We start from the raw sequence: 19721 nt of genomic DNA, 5'->3' as shown, positions 1-19721 counted from the left end.
GACAAAACAATGTAATCACCAGTCTATTGAGGGTGAAGATACACAGCCTTCTACTAATTTAGCTTCTCCAGTCCACCTAACCTACTCTGTGGGAGGAAACCCACACTGACATGGGGAGATTATGCTGGGAGACATGGGGTGTGAACTGTGGTGTCCTTGCTGTGAGGCAGTAGCACTACTATTGCACCATCATGTCACTCCCCTTGAAGATATGTTAGACATGAATGCTTATACACAAATCTACATTCTTTGTTGCAAGTAAGACTGATGTCGCACTACACACACTACAAGTCGGACACCATGATTCCTCTTTACCCTGTTGTTGCTACTGTATGTAAATAAAACAATATTATCCAATGAATGTACTGCATCAGTTTTTCTAGCTTTGGAGAACATTTTTTAGCGTGTGTGGAGAAGGAGCAAATGTGAACAGTATAATCATCAAATAGCTGAAGGCTCAGAATAACAGTGGATGGGATTTTTGGAGTTTTAATACATGATTTAATTTTACAGGTAAGCCTATTTCAGAGATGCTTGTACTTTGAATACGAATCTGTATTCCAGGTCTTTTATGGAAGAAATTGATGCCGTGTGCTCCAGACCAAAGATGAAAAGGACCATTCAGACTATTATCAGCAACAGGTCCAAAAGCCAGGGTCTGTCATGGTGTGTGGTTGTGTCAGTGCCATTAGCATAGGTAATTTATACTTCTGTGATGGCAGAATTAATGCAGAAAAGTACTTTGAGATTTTAGAACAACATATCCTGCCTTCAAGACAACATCTTTTCCAAGGATGTTTATGCAATTTTCAGCAAAACAATGGAAAACCACATTCTGCACACTTTAGAAAGGCATGGCTGCAGAAGAAGAGGGTACAGGAAACACTGGACTGGCCTGCCTGAAGTCCTGACCTGTGTCTAATAGAGAATGTATGGAGAATTTTGAAAAGAAAAATGAGACAACAACCCCATGCTCTTGCACACCTTAAGACACGTTTGCAGGAAGAATGGGACAAAATAATACCTGAAATGTGTCATCACTGGGTATCCTAAGCGCCAAAACATCTTGTGAGTGTTGTGAGAAGGAATGGCAGCATTACAAAGTGATGTATGCTTTACCGTCCCAGCTTTTTTTTTGGAATGTGTTGCAGGTCTGAAATGCAGGAATGGATGCAAATTAACAATTGAAATGAAGTTGACCAGACAAAACATGAAATATCGTGGGTTCATAGTGTATAAAATGAAATTAAAGTAAATTTAAGAATCACTTTTTTTTTTTTGCATTTTCCATACCATCCAAACTTTTTCTGACTTGAGTTTTTAATATATATTAAATTAAGTCTGTCACCTCATGCCTAGTAAGGAGTAATCTAGGGTGTGTGTGGGTTAGCAGTTAATGAGTAGCTCCTTTTTTTTTTTTTGAGAAAATTTGCTTCAGATAAAATTGTTCCACACTCTGGATCGGGGTGGCATCACCAAGCACCATTCATTCATCAACAGACGTGAGTAGGTGAATAGGAGTATAGGATCTCCGAAGTGTCACCGTATATTCTGAAAATTACCCATTAACTACTGAAGCATGAAGGATTTGAACTTAATACTTGCCTCCACAGAGAACCAATGCAGTGATCTGAAAAGAGGGAGTGGTAATGCATTTTGAATCACCTACAGCGGCTTGGAGATGTATGCTGATAACTCCTGCCAGCAGAGCTGCAAATGCTCAAGAAATGACAACATCAAAGCCTGGAGTTGCGTACTCTTGTCAGATATGGTTTGAACTTGTGTATGTTATATAAAGTGAATCGGCAAGACCAAGAGATAATTGGTTAGTGAAGGACAGATGTTTATTGATCACCACCCTAACGTTTCGTACCAACTTGGCAGGTGTTGGTGATAGTAAGCCAAGCTGAATACATGTTTGAGCTGGGATAACAAAAACGTTTCTTTGCCAGGATGAGGTATGCCAAGATTGTAGCCGATACCATGTGGTTCTCTGGAGGGAATGTTGGCATAGCACTAATAATAATAATAATACTGGTATTGGTATGGTATGGTATGAGGAGGCCTAATGAGGATGTGTATAGAGAGAGGAGGAAAAGGTCCAGCACCAATCCTTGGAGCCCTATGTGCTTGCCTGGTGCACCTTTGGCATTTGTTCACTCCAGAACATATGGTAGGATCTGCCCAGTAGGTAGGACTCGAACCACCTAAGGGCAATCCCAGTGATGCTAATGCTGGAGAGACTGACAAGGATGATCTGGTGGTTGACTGTGTCAAAGGCAGAGAAGAGATTTAGAACAATCAGAAATGATGAAAAGTTTCATCTTTCCAATAGGACAAAGAAAGTGACCTGGTTAGGGACAACATTTTAAATGGATAGAAAGTACAGAAGAGAGACTGTTCTGTAATTACCTAACTGAGATGTGTTACACGTGGGCTTTTTTGAGAAGGGGAATTGTTAAGACCAGTTTGAACACAGTAGGAAAGATGCCTGTGCAGAGTGAGGTGCTGATAATGTGACTGCAAAAATGACTGAGAGAGAGAGAACCTGGTGGAGATATGAGGGGATGTTGACAGGTGGTAAGGTCACTAGAGAGGAAGTTGTAAATGTCAGTTATGGAGAGAGAAAGGAGAAAGTGGAGAATGCTTAAGTGTATTCAGGAGGGGGCAGATTAGCACGATACAAGAACAGGAAAAAAATGCACGTGCACATTGCCGATAGTCCCATGAATGTTTGGCACTCAACATGCATTAAAACAATTGCAGATACCAAGCTTTAGCCTGCACCATATTCCTATAACGTAGCTGTGTGCGAACCTACTTTTCGCGCGTTGATAAAGTTTTGTAATGCACGAGGATCATAATTATACCTTTTGCAACAGTTATCCTTTATTATGTTATATGATAATGCTGTTTTATGTAATTGTTCCATGAATATATGGCTTCTGAAATTCTACCGTTTGAAATCAGCAGCAGTAGAAGACGGCAACAATTAGCAGAAATAATAAGTATTTCCGGCCTTGTACGCAACTAATTCTATCAAATTAAAAGCCATTTACAGAATCTACACCAATCGTCCCGTAAAATACACTATAAAGGCTGGAATATTCTAATACGTACATATTTCAAAAAGCTAAGGGGGGCATCGCCAAAAAATACAATGCTTTAAAATTCGCCGATTACGTTGATACTGAGATCAATAGCATAAAATCTGGAACTTGTATTCCTTTTCATTTTCGGACTAAGCGGAAGTGCGTGTTATGGGTTTTCTGTGCCGGAAGTAGTTCTTAACGGAAGGTGTGTTACCGGATTCATCCTGCATGCTGCCCAGTTGTTTTGATAACTTTGATTTTTGTAGTGTAGTTTTTCACGTTGTTCAGTTATAATGGGCGAACATTCGCTGAGAGTGTAAGTTAAGGTTTTCTTCTTTTGCTAATCTTCTAAAAGCACGCCGTTACTTTTAGAATTTGTAAGGTATATCGTGTAACGTGTTCTGTCTAAATTTTACTTTGGACAGTTGCATCAGGAGTTTATCACTAATATTTTAATGCCGAATGTAGTTTACTTTCAGTTAGGTGCATTTTACGGTTTCTGAAATTTCAGAAATAAGTGATATAACTGGAAATATTTACTACATTTTTTGGCACATCTCTCCTTTTTCTTAATAGTGCAACAGTCACTACACCAAGCCTTCGTATATTAATTGCATGCATACATTGAGCAGTCTGCGACTGAAAATAAGTGGATGTTATCGCATTATGTATAACTTTTCTTTGACTGTGTCATTCGTTTTGTTTGTATGCACCGCATGTATAACGTTAAAATGAACAATTATTTGTCAGTGTTTGTCATTTAGTAAACTGTCTTACAGACCAGCACAAACTGGATTCGTTTTATTTAACTGTCTCGGAACAGTTGAATAGTTTGGTGAGTTATAGTAACAAAGAATTTAACAGAGATCTATACAAATTCACTTTTTCTATAGTAATAATTAATATCAAACAAGACGTTAATAAATTTTCCAACATGCAATTAGCTACCAAAGATAATAATGGTAAAGCGAATATTGACCTTCCCAAAACTGCTGTTTAATTTACAGAGCATTTTAAATAAATTTTAACACATGTTTAAAATAATTGGATACAATTATAACTCCCTTTACGTGTAATGCGAATAGACCACATGCACGGACCACTTTGCAGAGACCTATAGCAAAGGGGAGCAAAACACCATCTAACTTCCAATATTACGACGACTACTTCTTTTTGGACTCCCGCTAGTTGTTGCCACAGCGAATCATATACTTCCATATTGTCTCGTCTTCTACATCTTGCTCTGTTACAATTACGACTGAGACGCGTATATATGATGACAGTTGAAAGCAAGTCCTGATCATACATTCCATTTTCTTTACATAGATTTCCAATTGTGTAGAGGAAAAGTTTTGAGACTTAATATGAAACAGAATTGTTGGGTTGATTTGTGTTATTCGTACGTGACCAGCGTCCCACCATTTTTAGTGTAACGTTTGTAAAATAAAAAAAAAAATTAAAAATACATATTTGAAATGTATTTTAAGAATGGTTTATTAACTATAAAATGTTGCTAAGATTAATTGTGAAATAAAAATAACTCTCACTAAGTCCTATTTATATTATGCTTTATTACTCTGATTTGTTTGTTTTTATTCAAACCTCTGTTTAAAATTGCTAATATTGTAGTTTGTTGGTTGTGTGTATACTGCAGTTAATGATATACTTTTGTTTTTTGTCTTTTGTGTGGAATGATTTTAATGTGTTTTGTTTCATTTAATTATTTCAAGATTTTTAAGTTTCTAGTTTAATTTTTATTGCTTTGTAATTTTCAGACTGGTATGTGGTGACGTTGAAGGAAGAATCAGTGTATTATTTAACAGAGTGAAGACAATTCAGAAAAAAAGTGGAGAATTTGATGTATGTATTTGTTTTGTATATATTGAGTGGTTTCATACTTTTGCAAATGTACTTGTTCCTGACTTGTGTAAATGTATACAATGTTTAGATGCTGTTATGTGTGGGAAAATTCTTTGGATGCTCTCCTGAAGCACAGGCTGAATGGGAAGAATACAAAACTGGAGCTGAAAAAGGTAATTATAGGATTCTCTGCAAGTGTTGGATCATCTGGTATAGTGTTTTTATTTTTTTTGGGTGAGGGTTGTCAGTTAAGGGAGAAATGACATACAAAGTTGATGATCTCTTTGTTCTTTTCTTTTGCTTAGAACTCTCTTGTAATTCTTTTTTCACTAGTTTTTTGTTTGTCATTTTATTTTTGGGTAATAACTATGAAGTTTGTTAAGCTATATGAACCAGTGTGGTGTTGTGATATAACTGGTATTTGGATCTCTTTGTACCTTGGCCAGAAATAACTCCTTTTAGACCACTATTTGCATTTTCTTTAAACTTGTTCTTTTAGTTCTCTTTGTTTTTGGTTGAATCTGTGGGGTTGTACAATCTCAACTGTACAAGCGGTGTTTTATTTACTTTTCGTGTGTGTATATGTATGCTGTACAAAGCCATGGGAAAGGCTGTCAACATTTATATGTTTATTCCATTTACTTTTTAAATTTGTATTTGTTTTATTTAAAGAAAATTATGTTCTCAATCAAGTGAAACCTGTATAACAAATGACTTCATAGTCAAACTAGAAGAAAAATCAAAGTTAAAGAATGTCAGAAACAAAATCGAATTCATCCCCCATCAAAAAAAAAGAGGAGAGCATGGGAAAAAATAAGGAAAAATGTCCTGTTGTCCCCATATGATGATATTCTAATATAGAGGATGTTCCAGAATGAAGTACCACATGTCTCAAGGTCATTGCACAAAGTAGAGGCAGCCGAGTGGGTTGGGGTGGGGGTCCTTTAATAGGCAATTCGTTGTACAGTGGTACCTTGAGATACGAGTTTAATTCGTTCCGTGACCGAGCTCGTAAGTCAAAATGGTCATATCTCAAATCTGTTTCCCCCATTCAAATTAATTGGAATGAGATTAATTCGTGCCAGCCCCCAAAAAAACACCCCAATTTTTTGTTAAATGTTTTCAACATAAGAAAAATGTATTTATAATGAACAAATATTGTATACAAACAAAATAGAACCTAATACTGTACATAAAAGAGAATCTCAAGAAACAAACAGATGTTGGCGAAGCTGATTAGCGTATTGTAATGTTTTTTCTTTCACTTTTGTTTCACTTAATTTTCTTCTTCACTGTTTTTTTTTTTCTTTTTTGCCACGCTTTCCTCACTTTCATTCTCAAGGCATTTCAATAGAAACCTATCCAAGGAGCTTTGTTTAGTCCTCCCCTTTAGAATGTTTCTGAAATGAGTTAGGCAAGTGTCATTAAATAGTGCCACTGCACTATCAGTTGTAACTTTTTCAGGATGTTTCATTTCTTTAAAGTTCAAAACTTTTTCCCACATTGCAAACAATTCCTTTATCTCACTTTGAGGTAACCTCCTCCACCTCTGCCTTCTCTGCGATACTGATCTACTGCAGAACCTCCTTATGTTGCCACGTCTATAGTTCTGTCAACTCCTCTGTCGTCAGTTCCTCGGAATGTGCGATGACAAGCTCTTTGATGGCTCGTATTTCGAATTTTGGCTCGTAACTCAAGGCAAAAAATCGACCTAGTGACAGCTTGTATCTCGAAAAACTTGTACGTTGCGGCACTCGTATCTCAAGGTACCACTGTAGTTTAAGTCAGCAACATGCCTTGGTCCAGTTCGCACCCTGCTTTCACTGTCAAAGCGCTCTTCAAAAACAACAAATCCATTATCATTATACAACGTGCCTTCTGAATGCACATCTGCATTCCTCCTAACGGTGACTTTCCAAATGGGAAAACAATTTTTCAGTAGGTGGCTAAATTTACTTTGATGGGTACAACATTGAACTAGTGCTGGGTGGTATACCGGTTCATACCAAAAAACATTTTTTATTTTTGTTATGATATGGATTTTTCTTATTCCGCAGCACCGGTTTAAATAGCCTAAACAACGTTTGGAATGTGACGCAGCGGGAAACTGTTTAAGGTGGACCTTTTTCACTGCTACACTGCTACACCACTACAAATGCATGCAACGGAGTACATGTGTTTAGTGGAGGTATTGAGTGGGGGTCCTTTTTCACTGCTACACTGCTAAACACGTATACAATGGAGTACATGCGGCAGTGGAGGTACTGTGTGGTGAAAGTGGACAGAGAACATTCTGAAATTGAAGCTGTAGCAGATGATAAAGTTAAACATGATGACAAAGAAAACTTTTGCCAAAAAAAAGGAGTCATGTCTGTTGCCTGGAGATACTTTGGTTTTAAAAGGTCAGATTTGGAGCATTACAGTATGTTTAAATGCGTGAATACTGTTTCTATACTACTGGATAAAACTGCAAGCCAGGTTGTACTTGTTTCATTTTTTTTTTCCCAGTAGTGTGTAATGTACTGTGTAATAGTGTGAGTACATGTTGACTTTATTCTTGACATTTCCACTTTAATCTCAACGCTTATGATGAGAATAAAGTCGACATTTTTTTATTCTCGACATGTTGACTTTATTCTCATAATTTGTCATTAAAGTAGAACATTGTAAACTAAACTTCATCTTAAAATGAATATTTAATTTACTAGATTTTCTCAAATCCATTATAAGTTATGTAGCAAATTAAAATGCTTTGTGTTGTGTTCCCTGAGCCATGTTAAATTGGTACGTGCTTCTTAAACTGACTTCCTCTTGCACTCAGGAGGCACAGGCAGGGATCACCAGACAGAACACAATAATTTCATGATATTACTGCTCTCTGAACATTTAGAATGCTAAGATAAATACTTGATATCATTTTCATGATGAAATGCACTAAAGCATGTATTAATCATGTGGGGGGCACAGTGGCATGGTGGTTGCACTGCTGCCTCGCAGCAAGGGGGTCTTGGGTGTTCCCTGCCTTGAATTTGCATGTTTTTCTGGTCGGTTTACCCGGCGTGCTTCAGTTTCCTTTTAAAGTCCTGTAGGATGTGGGGTTTTGTTATGCTATATTGACCCTGCTAGTGTATGTGTTGATCGTATTCACCCTGCGATATTCTGGCGTTCAGGATTTGCTCCTGCCTCGCACACAATGCTTGCTGGAATGGGCGCAACCCTGAATGGATAGCATAATTAAACATTTAAAATGAAGATTTATTTTGAAGTTCTGAACACTCCGTGATCTAAGTTTATAACTAGTTTTAATTTCATAAGGATGTTTATCATGTGGTGATTGGTTATGTGGAGAGAGAAAAAAAAGGAAGGATAGGAACTGGGGGTGTAATACGTCAGACAGAGACAGCACGCATTCAATAAAGAATGCCCCTTTTGGAAGAACATCCATTGAATTCTGTGTTCATGTCTCCGACCAACAAATCACGAACCCAACATTTACACTATATTTAAGTTAAACCTGTGCGATACCCATTCATACATATAGTTTTTTGGTGCCTCGTCACACCTGCCATAAAGTTCTCCACACTGAACGTACACCTGGGGACCCCTTACTGCGAGGAAGCAGCATTACCGCCACGCCACCATGCATGTTTAATACCTGATTTAATGCATTTCATCCTGAAAATGTTATCAAGTATATATCTTAGCGTTCTAGTTTTCAGAGAGAAGGAATATCATGAAGTGAATGTATTCTGTGTAGTGACCGCTGCCTGCACCTACTCTTAGTGCGGAGGAAGTCGGTTTAAGAAGCACATAGTGATTAACAACTGAGTCGGGGAACACTGAGATACTTTATTAATCCCAAAGGGAAATTCACATAATCCAGCAGCAGTATACTGATACAAAAAAAAAAATGCACAAAGCATTTAATGTGCTATATTAACTTATGACAGGGTTTGAGAAAATCTAGTAAATTAAACATTGATTTTAGGATGAAGTTTAGTTTCCGACATTCTAATTTAATTATAAAATAAACTATGAGAATAAAGTGGAAATGTCGACTTTAATCTTGACATAAACGGCGAGAATAAAGTGGAAATGTCGACTTTATTCTCGACATAGTTTTTTTTCTCTTCCATCTCTGTATTTTTTTTTTCTTCACCATAGCCCTAATACGGTTCTGTAGGGCTATATATAATGCTATAATAGCATTATAAATGCAAGTTGAAGTTTTATTATTTATGTATATAGCTTACATAAAGGTCCATATTAATGCAATTTGACTAAATGATGGTTCATTTGGTAAAGATGTCATCACCAAGTTGCACTTGTTTTATTTTATGTTATTTTTATTTAGTGAATAATGTGTAATATACCTGGGCTTGAAGTCTTGAAGTAATAGTATTATTACTGGAAGTTGCACTATTATTTATTTTATTGTTTATTAGTTTAAATATTATGCAGTTTAATGATGGGAAAGTTGTTTAAAAAGTCACTTTAACGTGTCTGTGGACAGGGATTGTTAACATTAACAGAAAATACCGTTGAATACTGTGAAACCAGTATAGTTTAGAAAAATACCGTGATATAGAATTTTGGTCATACTGCCCAGCACTAAATTGAACACAAAATCTCCAGGCCATACTCGGAGTGTATGAACGCCTGAAAACATCCACGCTGTAAGGGGCGTCAATTCTGCAGTCTTCTAGACGTTAAACACACAAACATGGTTCAGCCTTAGGCATTTCCAACATTTGAGGAGGATTTTGCATGAAGACCTTAATTTCCATCCAAACAAAATGATGGTAGTGCCGGAACACACTGGGAAAGCCATAAAAAGTTGTGTGTGAGCATTCTGCAAACCGTTCATTGAGATATCATCTTCATGTGCGGCAAAAAGGCACATTTCCATTTGAATGGTTCCGTAAATAAGCAAAACTTCCGTTATTGGGCTGAAACCAACCCTCGTGAACTTCATCAGAAACCCCTGCACAGTAAGCGTTTTACAGTCTGGTGCGCTGTTGCAGAATTTGGCATTGTAGGCACTTATTTTTTTGAGGAGGCTGGAGCAAAGCTCATTGTCACTTCAGAACATTATTTTGAAATGCTAGAGAAATTTTTGCAGTCCCAACTAGAAGAAATGTATGTGGTGGATGCCTGGTTTCAACAAGATGGAGCAACAGCTCATATGGTGCAGAGATCAATGCAAGTTTTGTGGGAGATGTTTCCGGGGAAGCTGATCTCCATACGTGGCAATGTCGGGTGGCCGTCACGCTCGTCTGGTCTCGTTCCGTGTGATTTCTTCTTATAGGGCTATCTCAAGTTGAAGGTATACACGCACTGACCTCAAAACCTTGAAGCTGTCAAGGATGCTATTTACCACAAAATCGCTGCTGTTCCCCTTGAAATGGCAAAATGAGTTTTACGAGGGTTCAGAAATCTTCTCAGAGTGTAAAGCTAATGATGGCCATCACATTGAAGTCATCATTTTTAAAACACAGTGAAAAAAATCTTATTTTGTATGCCTTTTCTTGTATCATAATGAAATTGATCTTGTCGCATTTTTGTAGAATAAACATTTCAAATGTGGTACTTCTTTTTGGCTTTCCCTGTATAGTTAATTTATTATTACTTAATATTCTATAATTGTATTAATTAAATCTTGCTGTTTTGTGGAAAAGTTTTTGAACAGATCCTCTAAGTGAGAATTTGATTTTCTTATAGTTTCAAATAATACAGAACGTCAGTTACCCACTGACTTATAAAAGGTGCGTGGGATTCTTCTAATTAAGCAAGACTAGGGGGCTTCGCCCCCTGCCTGCTTCGCTTGCCCACCACCTCCCACTTTGCATCTCTGCTGCTTGCTTTGTGAAGGGGGGGGGCTGAACGCATGCTAAGGAGATGCGCTCCTCTGAAACTCCCTCTTAAACGGTGATACATTGGGAAACCGACATATTTTTTTTTTTTAACTACCTTTTTACTCGATCAGCTGCTGCTGATGTGCCAGGTGATCTGCATCTCGCACGGTGCTTTGAGCAATTAAAAGCCTGTACAGCAGCTGTCCTTTTGTGTCACTGCCTTGCCTATATATGTGTGTGTGTGTGTATGTGTATGTGTATATATATATATATGTATATGTGTATATATATATATATATGTGTATGTATATGTATGTATATGTATATGTATATATATATGTGTATGTATATGTATATATATATGTATATATATATGTATATATGTATATGTATATATATACTGCTCAAAAGAATTAAAGGAACACTTTTTAATCAGAGTATAGCATAAAGTCAATGAAACTTATGGGATATTAATCTGGTCAGTTAAGTAGCAGAGGGGGTTGTTAATCAGTTTCAGCTGCTGTGGTGTTAATGAAATTAACAACAGATGCACTAGAGGGGCAACAATGAGATGACCCCCAAAACAGGAATGGTTTAACAGGTGGAGGCCACTGACATTTTCCCTCCTCATCTTTTCTGACTGTTTCTTCACTAGTTTTGCATTTGGTTACAGTCAGTGTCACTACTGGTAGCATGAGGCGATACCTGGACCCTACAGAGGTTGCACAGGTAGTCCAACTTCTCCAGGATGGCACATCAATACGTTTCATTGCCAGAAGGTTTGCTGTGTCTCCCTGCACAGTCTCAAGGGCATAGAGGAGATTCTAGGAGACAAGCAGTTACTCTAGGAGAGCTGGAGAGGGCCATAGAAGGTCCATAACCCATCAGCAGGACCAGTATCTGCTCCTTTGGGCAGGACGAACAGGATGAGCACTGCCAGAGCCCTACAAAATGACCTCCAGCAGGCCACTGGTGTGAATGTCTCTGACCAAACAACCAGAAAGACTTCATGAGGATGACCCAAGGGCCCCATGTCCTCTAATGGGCCCTGAGCTCACTGCCCAGCAGCATGCAGCTCGATTGGCATTGCCATAGAATACCAGTATTGGCAGATGCACCACGGTGCCCTGTGCTTTACAGATGAGAGCAGGTTCACCCTGAGCATGTGACAGAAGTGAAAGGGTCTGGAGAAGCCATGGAGAACATTATGCTGCCTGTAACATCATTCAGCATGAGCAGTTTGGTGGTGGGTTAATGATTGTCTGGGGAGGCATATCCATGGAGGTCACACAGACCGCTACAGGCTTGACAAAGGCCCCTTGGCTGCCATTAGGTATCAGGATGAAATCCTTGGACCCATTGTCAGACCCTATGCTGGTACAGTGGCTCCTGGTGCCGCGACAATTCCTGGCCTCATGTGGTGAGAGTATGCAGGCAGTTCCTGGAGGATGAAGGAATTGATACCATTGACTGGCCACCACACTTTCCTGACCTAAATCCAATAGAACACCTCTGGGACATTATGTTTTGGTCCATCCAATGCCACCAGGTTGCACCTCAGACTGTCCAGGAGCTTAGTGATGCCCTGATCCAGATCTGGGAGGAGATCCCCCACAACACCATCTGTCATCTCATTAGAAGCATGCACGATGTTGTCAGGCATGTATACAAGAACACAGGGGCCATACAAAGTGCTGCGTACAATTTTGAGTTGCTGCAATTAAATTTTGGCAAAATGGACTAGCCTGCCACATAATTTTTTTCACTCTGATTTTTGGGTCTTTGAATTCAGGGCTCTGTAGGTTGATCTTTCTATTTCCATCAAACGATGTGGCATCCTTTCGTTCCTAACACATTACCCAGTCTATATCAGTATAGATATCCAGGAGGATTTCTTTTTCCCCTTGAGATCTTATGTGTTTTCAAAGTGTTCCTTTAATTTTTTTGAGCAGTTTATATATATATATATATATATATATATATATATATATATATATATATATATCTATATATATATATATATATATATATATACAACATATATATATATACACACATATATATATATACACACATATATATATATATACATATATATATATATATATATACATATATATATATATATATATATATATATATATATATATATATATACACATATATATATATATATATATATATACACACACACACTCACCTAAAGGATTATTAGGAACACCTGTTCAATTTCTCATTAATGCAATTATCTAATTAACCAATCACATGGCAGTTGCTACAATGCATTTAGGGGTGTGGTCCTGGTTAAGACAATCTCCTGAACTCCAAACTGAATGTCAGAATGGGAAAGAAAGGTGATTTAAGCAATTTTGAGCATGGCATGGTTGTTGGTGCCAGATGGGCTGGTCTGAGTATTTCACAATCTCCTCAGTTACTGGGATTTTCACGCACCACCATTTCTAGGATTTACAAAGAATGGTGTGAAAGGGGAAAAACATCCAGTATGCGGCAGTCCTGTGGGCGAAAATGCCTTGTTGATGCTAGAGGTCAGAGGAGAATGGGCCGACTGATTCAAGCTGATAGAAGAGCAACTCGTTACAACCGAGGTATGCAGCAAAGCATTTGTGAAGCCACAACACGCACAACCTTGAGGCGGATGGGCTACAACAGTAGAAGACCCCACCGGGTACCACTCATCTCCACTACAAATAGAAAAAATAGGCTACAATTTGCACGAGCTCACCAAAATTGGACAGTTGAAGACTGGAAAAATGTTGCCTGGTCTGATGAGTCTCGATTTCTGTTGAGACATTCAAATGGTAGAGTCAGAATTTGGCGTAAACAGAATGAGAACATGGATCCATCATGCCTTGTTACCACTGTGCAGGCTGGTGGTGGTGGTGTAATGGTGTGGGGGTGTTTTCTTGGCACACTTTAGGCCCCTTAGTGCCACTTGGGCATCGTTTAAATGCCACGGGCTACCTGAGCATTGTTTCTGACCATGTCCATCCCTTCATGACCACCATGTACCCATCCTCTGATGGCTACTTCCAGCAGGATAATGCATCATGTCACAAAGCTCGCATCATTTCGAATTGTTTTCTTGAACATGACAATGAGTTCACTGTACTAAAATGGCCCCCACAGTTGCCAGATCTCAACCCAATAGAGCATCTTTGGGATGTGGTGGAACGGGAGCTTCGTGCCCTGGATGTGCATCCCACAAATCTCCATCAACTGCAAGATGCTATCCTATCAATATGGGCCAACATTTCTAAAGAATGCTTTCACCACCTTGTTGAATCAATGCCATGTAGAATTAAGGCAGTTCTGAAGGCGAAAGGGGGTCAAACACCGTATTAGTATAGTGTTCCTAATAATCCTTTAGGTGAGTGTGTATATATGTGTGTATATATATGTGTGTGTGTGTGTATGTATGTATGTATGTATGTATATATGTATGTATATATACTGTACAGTATATACAGTGTCTGGGAGTGGAGGAGAGAGTATATTTTGTTTATTATAGTTATAGTTAGTAGTGTTTTGTATGAGTAGTGTGGAAGGTGCTTGGTGCACTGTGGAAAAAAATAAAAAGTCTTGGACTTTTACCTGGTGTCTGGAGTTGTACCTGAGAGTTCAAGGGAGCACTATATATGTGTGTGTGTATATAATATATGTATGTATGTATGTATGTAGGTATGTATGTGTATATATATGTATGTATGTATGTATATGTATCCATCCATCCATCCATTGTCTAACCCGCTGAATCCAAATACAGGGTCACGGGGGTCTGCTGGATCCACCGCAGGACACACACAAACACACCCACACACCAAGCACACACTAGGGCCAAATTAGAATTGCCAATCCACCTATATATATAATATATACTGTGTGTGTATATATATATATATATATATATATACTATGTGTGTATATCTATATTTATATCTATCTATCTATCTATCTATCTACTAATAAAAGGCAAAGCCCTCACTCACTGACTCATCACTAATTCTCCAGGTTCCCGTGTGGGTAGAAGGCTGAAATTTGGCAGGCTCATTCCTTACAGCTTACTTACAAAAGTTGGGCAGGTTTCATTTCGAAATTTTACGCCTAATGGTCATAACTGGAAGGTATTTTTCTCCATTAACTGTAATGTAGTTGAGCTGGAAAGACGTGACATATACAACCATATTCAGGAGTGCTGCTACCTCGGAAAGAAAGCAAGGTGTAAACCTAAACTTTAAATTAAGTTTATAGACAGGCTACCACTGGCGTTTCACATGCCCACGGGTAATGCGGGATACAAGTTTAATGAGAGGACGCAGGATATAAACGAGAGTTTTGATCACTTTGTAACTAAGTTAAAATTGTAGGTGAAGGGGTGTGCTTATGCAAATTCCGAGAGACTGTGTTTGTGGGGGATTGACAGTTAAGGCGGGGGGAGTCACGTCATCATCTCCCCTCCCACCTCATTTTGCTCAGAGCTGAGCTCCGGGGCTAATGCCGTCTTCCGAAGCAACTTCGTCAGACTGCCACCAAATACTCACAGAAAAATCCACAAGTTAATACACACGCTGTCTCTAGAGTTTCTCCACACTGAATCCTCCAGGCACTACTTACAAAAGGTTACATTGACAATCGTGCTACGTTATTTTTAAAATCTTTCCTTTTCTTAGCACAAGCACAGCTGAGAAGCTTCGATGCATGTGCTCCATAAGCGTTAAAAATAATGCATTTAATCACACTTTGCAGTACAAGCAAAGGGGAGCTTTTGTCAATGCATGATTTCCTGGTACACCGATTACATTGATCAGCACATCCCGATTCATTTTACCCTCGCACCACCTTAGTTTGAGAAGAAGTATGAAAAAATATGAGGTTAACACAGAAAAACAGATCACCAATTCAAGCTTTATGAATAATCGATTAATTCGCCATCAATAATTGTTTTGGTAAAGCCATCCTCCTTCCATTTTATAATTTTTCCGCCACTAGCCATGATTAAATGAACGGTAAAAAAGTAAGAGCAAAGCAAGGGTGACTTATTTAGGCAGGTATATATATGACAGCAACACTCATGACAATGTCAATAATGTTATGTTATTATTAAAATGTTTCCTTCTCTTTTTCATTACTTCTTTAACACACTACTTCTCCGCTGCGAGGCACGGGTATTTTGATATCTATCTATCTATCTATATATATATATATATATATATATATATATATGAATGACCTCCAAAGAGCTGAGACTTTTGATATCGTGAGCGTGTCTGCAAAAACTGGGGTCTCCTGCCCAGCAAAAGTCAAGCAGCCAGTGCGCGTGCATAGCTGTGCCGGCCTTTGAGACGCTGACTGCGCTTCTGCCTTAAGTCAAAGTGAGCACTTTTAAGTTTTTTCATCCTCCTCCTGAGCTATAGCCCAGACAAGTGCAAACACGGGACCCCTTTTCTACACCGCGGCAAACTAATATTAAGGCTATTTGCACTTTCTTTTGCATGTATCACGATTATGAGGTCCTCAGCTCGGATTATGAAGACACGCACATGAGTGGAGGACTGACAGTGTCATCACAGCCGATTAATGGCAGGGGCGTCTCACCATTCTACACAAGACCCACTGCGACTGTCCCCAAAAGGCGATCATAACGTCAGCGAACACATCTCTCTATATTATATAAAAGAAAAAGGCAACTTTCCTTTCTTTACACCTTTTTTCCTTTTATCCCAAACCAAAGCCTTTCCCTCTTAACACTGCAGAGGACACAAAACTAATTTTCTTTAAATGCGGTAAGGCACATTACCAGAGGCACAAATTTGAACGTTCACATAGAAAATGTAATTTCTATACCACAGCCGTCGTGTAGCGCCTTTCAAAAGGGATCTACTACCGAGAGATGATACATATACATTTTAACTGCTGTTAGTTCTACTTACCTGTTGTGTTACACAGTCTTTAAAATGTAGTTTACCCGCAACCACTCCAGTAGTAATCAATCAATCAATCAATCAACATTTATTTATATAGCACATATTCATACAAAAAAAATGTAGCTCAAAGTGCTTTACAAAATGAATAGAGAAATAGAAGACACAATAAAAGATAAACATAAGTCAACATTAATTAACATAGAATAAGAGTAAGGTCCGATGGCCAGGGTGGACAGAAAAACAAAAAACTCCAAAGGCTGGAGAAAAAATTAAAATCTGTAGGGGTTCCAGACCAAGAGACCGCCCAGTCCCCTCTGGGCAATCTACCTAACATAAATCAAACAGTCCTCTTTGTATTTAGGGTTTTCATGGAAGGACCTGATGATGATGGTCACGTAGACTTCTGGCTTTCAGTCCATCAATGTTGGTGCATCATGATGCTTTGAGTAGGTGGTGGTGGCGCAGGCCGCCACCACAAAAAACGGAAAAAGAAACAGAAGAGAGAGTAGGGGTCAGTACGGATTTTAGAGCCACCATGAATAGTTATTATGAAGAATTGAACATACAGAGTATCAGTATTAAGTTAAAGTGAAGTTATAAAAGGCCATGTTAAAGTAATGTGTTTTCAGCAGTGTTTTAAAGTGCTCTACTGTATTTGCCTGGCGAATTCCTATTGGCAGGCTATTCCAGATTTTAGGTGCATAACAGCAGAAGGCCGCCTCACCACTTCTTTTAAGTTTAGCTTTTGGAATTATAAGGAGACACTCATTTGAAGATCTAAGGTTACGATTTGGAATATAACGTGTCAGGCATTCCGATATATAAGATGGGCGAGATTATTTAAGGCTTTATAAACCATAAGCAGTATTTTAAAGTCAATCCTGAATGACACAGGCAACCAGTGTAGTGACATCAAAACTGGAGAAATGTGTTGGATTTTCTTTTCCCAGTTAGGATTCTAGCAGCTGCATTCTGCACTCGTTGCAAATGATTTATGTCTTTTTGGGTAGTCCTGAGAGGAGTGCGTTACAGTAATCTAGTCTACTGAAAACAAAAGCGTGAATTAATTTCTCAGCATCTTTCAATGATATAAGAGGTCTAACTTTAGCTATGTTTCTTAAGTGAAAAAATGCTGTCCTAGTGGTCTGATGAATATGCGATTTAAAATTCAGATTACAGTCAACGGTTACCCCTAAATTTTTTACTTCCGTCTTAACTTTTAATCCTAGTGCATTAAGTTTATTTCTGATAACCTCGCTGAATCCATTATTGCCAATTACCAAAATTTCAGTTTTCTCTTTATTTAGTTTGAGAAAATTACTATTCATCCATTCAGAAATACCAGTAAGACATTGTGTTAGTGTATCGAAAGAGTCGGAGTCATCAGGTGCTATAGATAAGTACAGCTGTGTGTCATCAGCATAGCTGTGGTAGCTCACGTTGTAACCTGAGATAATCTGACCTAACGGAAGCATGTAGATTGAGAATAACAGCGGACCCAGGATAGAGCCTTGTGGAACACCATATCGGATATCATGTGTCTTTGAGATTTGATTACCACAACTCACAAAGAATTTTCTCCCTGCCAGGTAGGATTCAAACCAATTTAAGACACTGCCAGAGAGGCCCACCCATTGACTAAGGCGATTTCTAAGAATATTATGATCAATGGTGTCAAATGCAGCACTCAGATCTAAGAGGATGAGAACAGATAAATGGCCTCTGTCTGCATTTACCCATAAGTCATTTACTACTTTAACAAGTGCAGTTTCTGTACTGTGATTTGTTCTGAAGCCTGACTGAAAAGTATCAAGAATAGCATGTTTATTTAGGTGGTCATTTAACTGCATAATGACTGCCTTCTCTAGAATTTTACTTAAGAAGGGCAGGTTAGAAATGGGTCTAAAATTTTCAAAGGCAGAGGGTCAAGATTATGTTTCTTAAGAAGGGGTTTAACTACAGCAGTCTTAAGACAGTCTGGAAAGACCCCATATCTAATGACAATTTACTATGTCCAGAATATTGTCAATTAGACGCCTGATATTTCTTTGAAAAACCTGGTTGGTATTGGGTCAAGGGCAGGTGGAGGTTTCAGTTGAGAGATTATACTATGTAATTCAGGTAAATCTATCCTGGTGAAAGCATTTAATTTGTTTATAACGGAGTACGGGGCTTTGGAGGTTCTGCAGTGTTGGGGAGATATACTATGTTATCTCTAATATCATTAATTTTTTGAGTGAAAAATACAGCAATGTTCTCACAGGTTTCACTGGAAGTATTCTGGGGCATTCCTTTGTGTTACCTGGGTTTAACAGACGGTCAATTGTTGAAAATAAGACTCTGGGATTACTAGCATTGTTATTTATAATATTAGAGAAATAGCAGCCTCTCAAGACGGACAGTGTTATTGTATTCTGTTATTTTAACTTTTAATATTTCATAGTGGATAGTTAGTTTAGTTTTCCTCCATTTTCGCTCAGCTCTGACATGTTCTTTTAAATCAGACACTCTTTGGGTCTTCCATGGAATAACAGTACTAGAGGATTTTTAACTGTCTTTTCAGGTGCAACTATGTCAACAGCAGTTCTTACTTTAGAATTAAAGTTTTCCACTTTACTATTTACATTATCCTCGCTATTATAGCTGGCATTATAAACGGACTGATTGCTTAGAATAGTTGTAAGCTTTAAAGCTGCTGATGAGTCAAAGAAGCGTTTTTTAAGAAAATGCTTCTCATGAGCGTTTTCTATCTTTATTTCTATATTAAATAGTAGAAGGAAATGGTCTGATAGACCGATATCAGTGACCTGCTTTATATCAACTTTAAGTCCTTTAGTAATCACTAAGTCTAACGTATGACCTGCTTTATGTGTAGGCTGATTTACGAGCTGCCTCAAATCAAAAGAGTCCAGGAGGTTCATGAATTCCTTTACCTTTTGGTCACACTGATTGTCGACATGAAAGTTAAAGTC

The 19721-nt window shown here is 38.2% G+C and overlaps 1 protein-coding gene across 1 annotated transcript in view; it reads left to right on the top strand.

Moving 5' to 3' along the window:
• The first annotated feature begins 3283 nt into the window (after positions 1-3283).
• cwf19l1 (CWF19 like cell cycle control factor 1) overlaps positions 3284-19721 on the top strand; it is a 182593-nt gene continuing 166155 nt past the window's right edge. The window contains exons 1-3 of the mRNA XM_039769980.1: positions 3284-3408; positions 4868-4952; positions 5041-5125. Coding sequence (XP_039625914.1) covers positions 3386-3408; positions 4868-4952; positions 5041-5125 — 193 coding nt within the window. The 5' untranslated portion in view covers positions 3284-3385. The remainder of the gene's footprint in view (positions 3409-4867; positions 4953-5040; positions 5126-19721) is intronic.

Source organism: Polypterus senegalus, chromosome 11 (assembly GCF_016835505.1).
Source record: "Polypterus senegalus isolate Bchr_013 chromosome 11, ASM1683550v1, whole genome shotgun sequence".
In the NCBI taxonomy this organism is placed as follows: domain Eukaryota; kingdom Metazoa; phylum Chordata; class Cladistia; order Polypteriformes; family Polypteridae; genus Polypterus; species Polypterus senegalus.
This window is presented reverse-complemented; position numbering and strand designations above follow the sequence as displayed.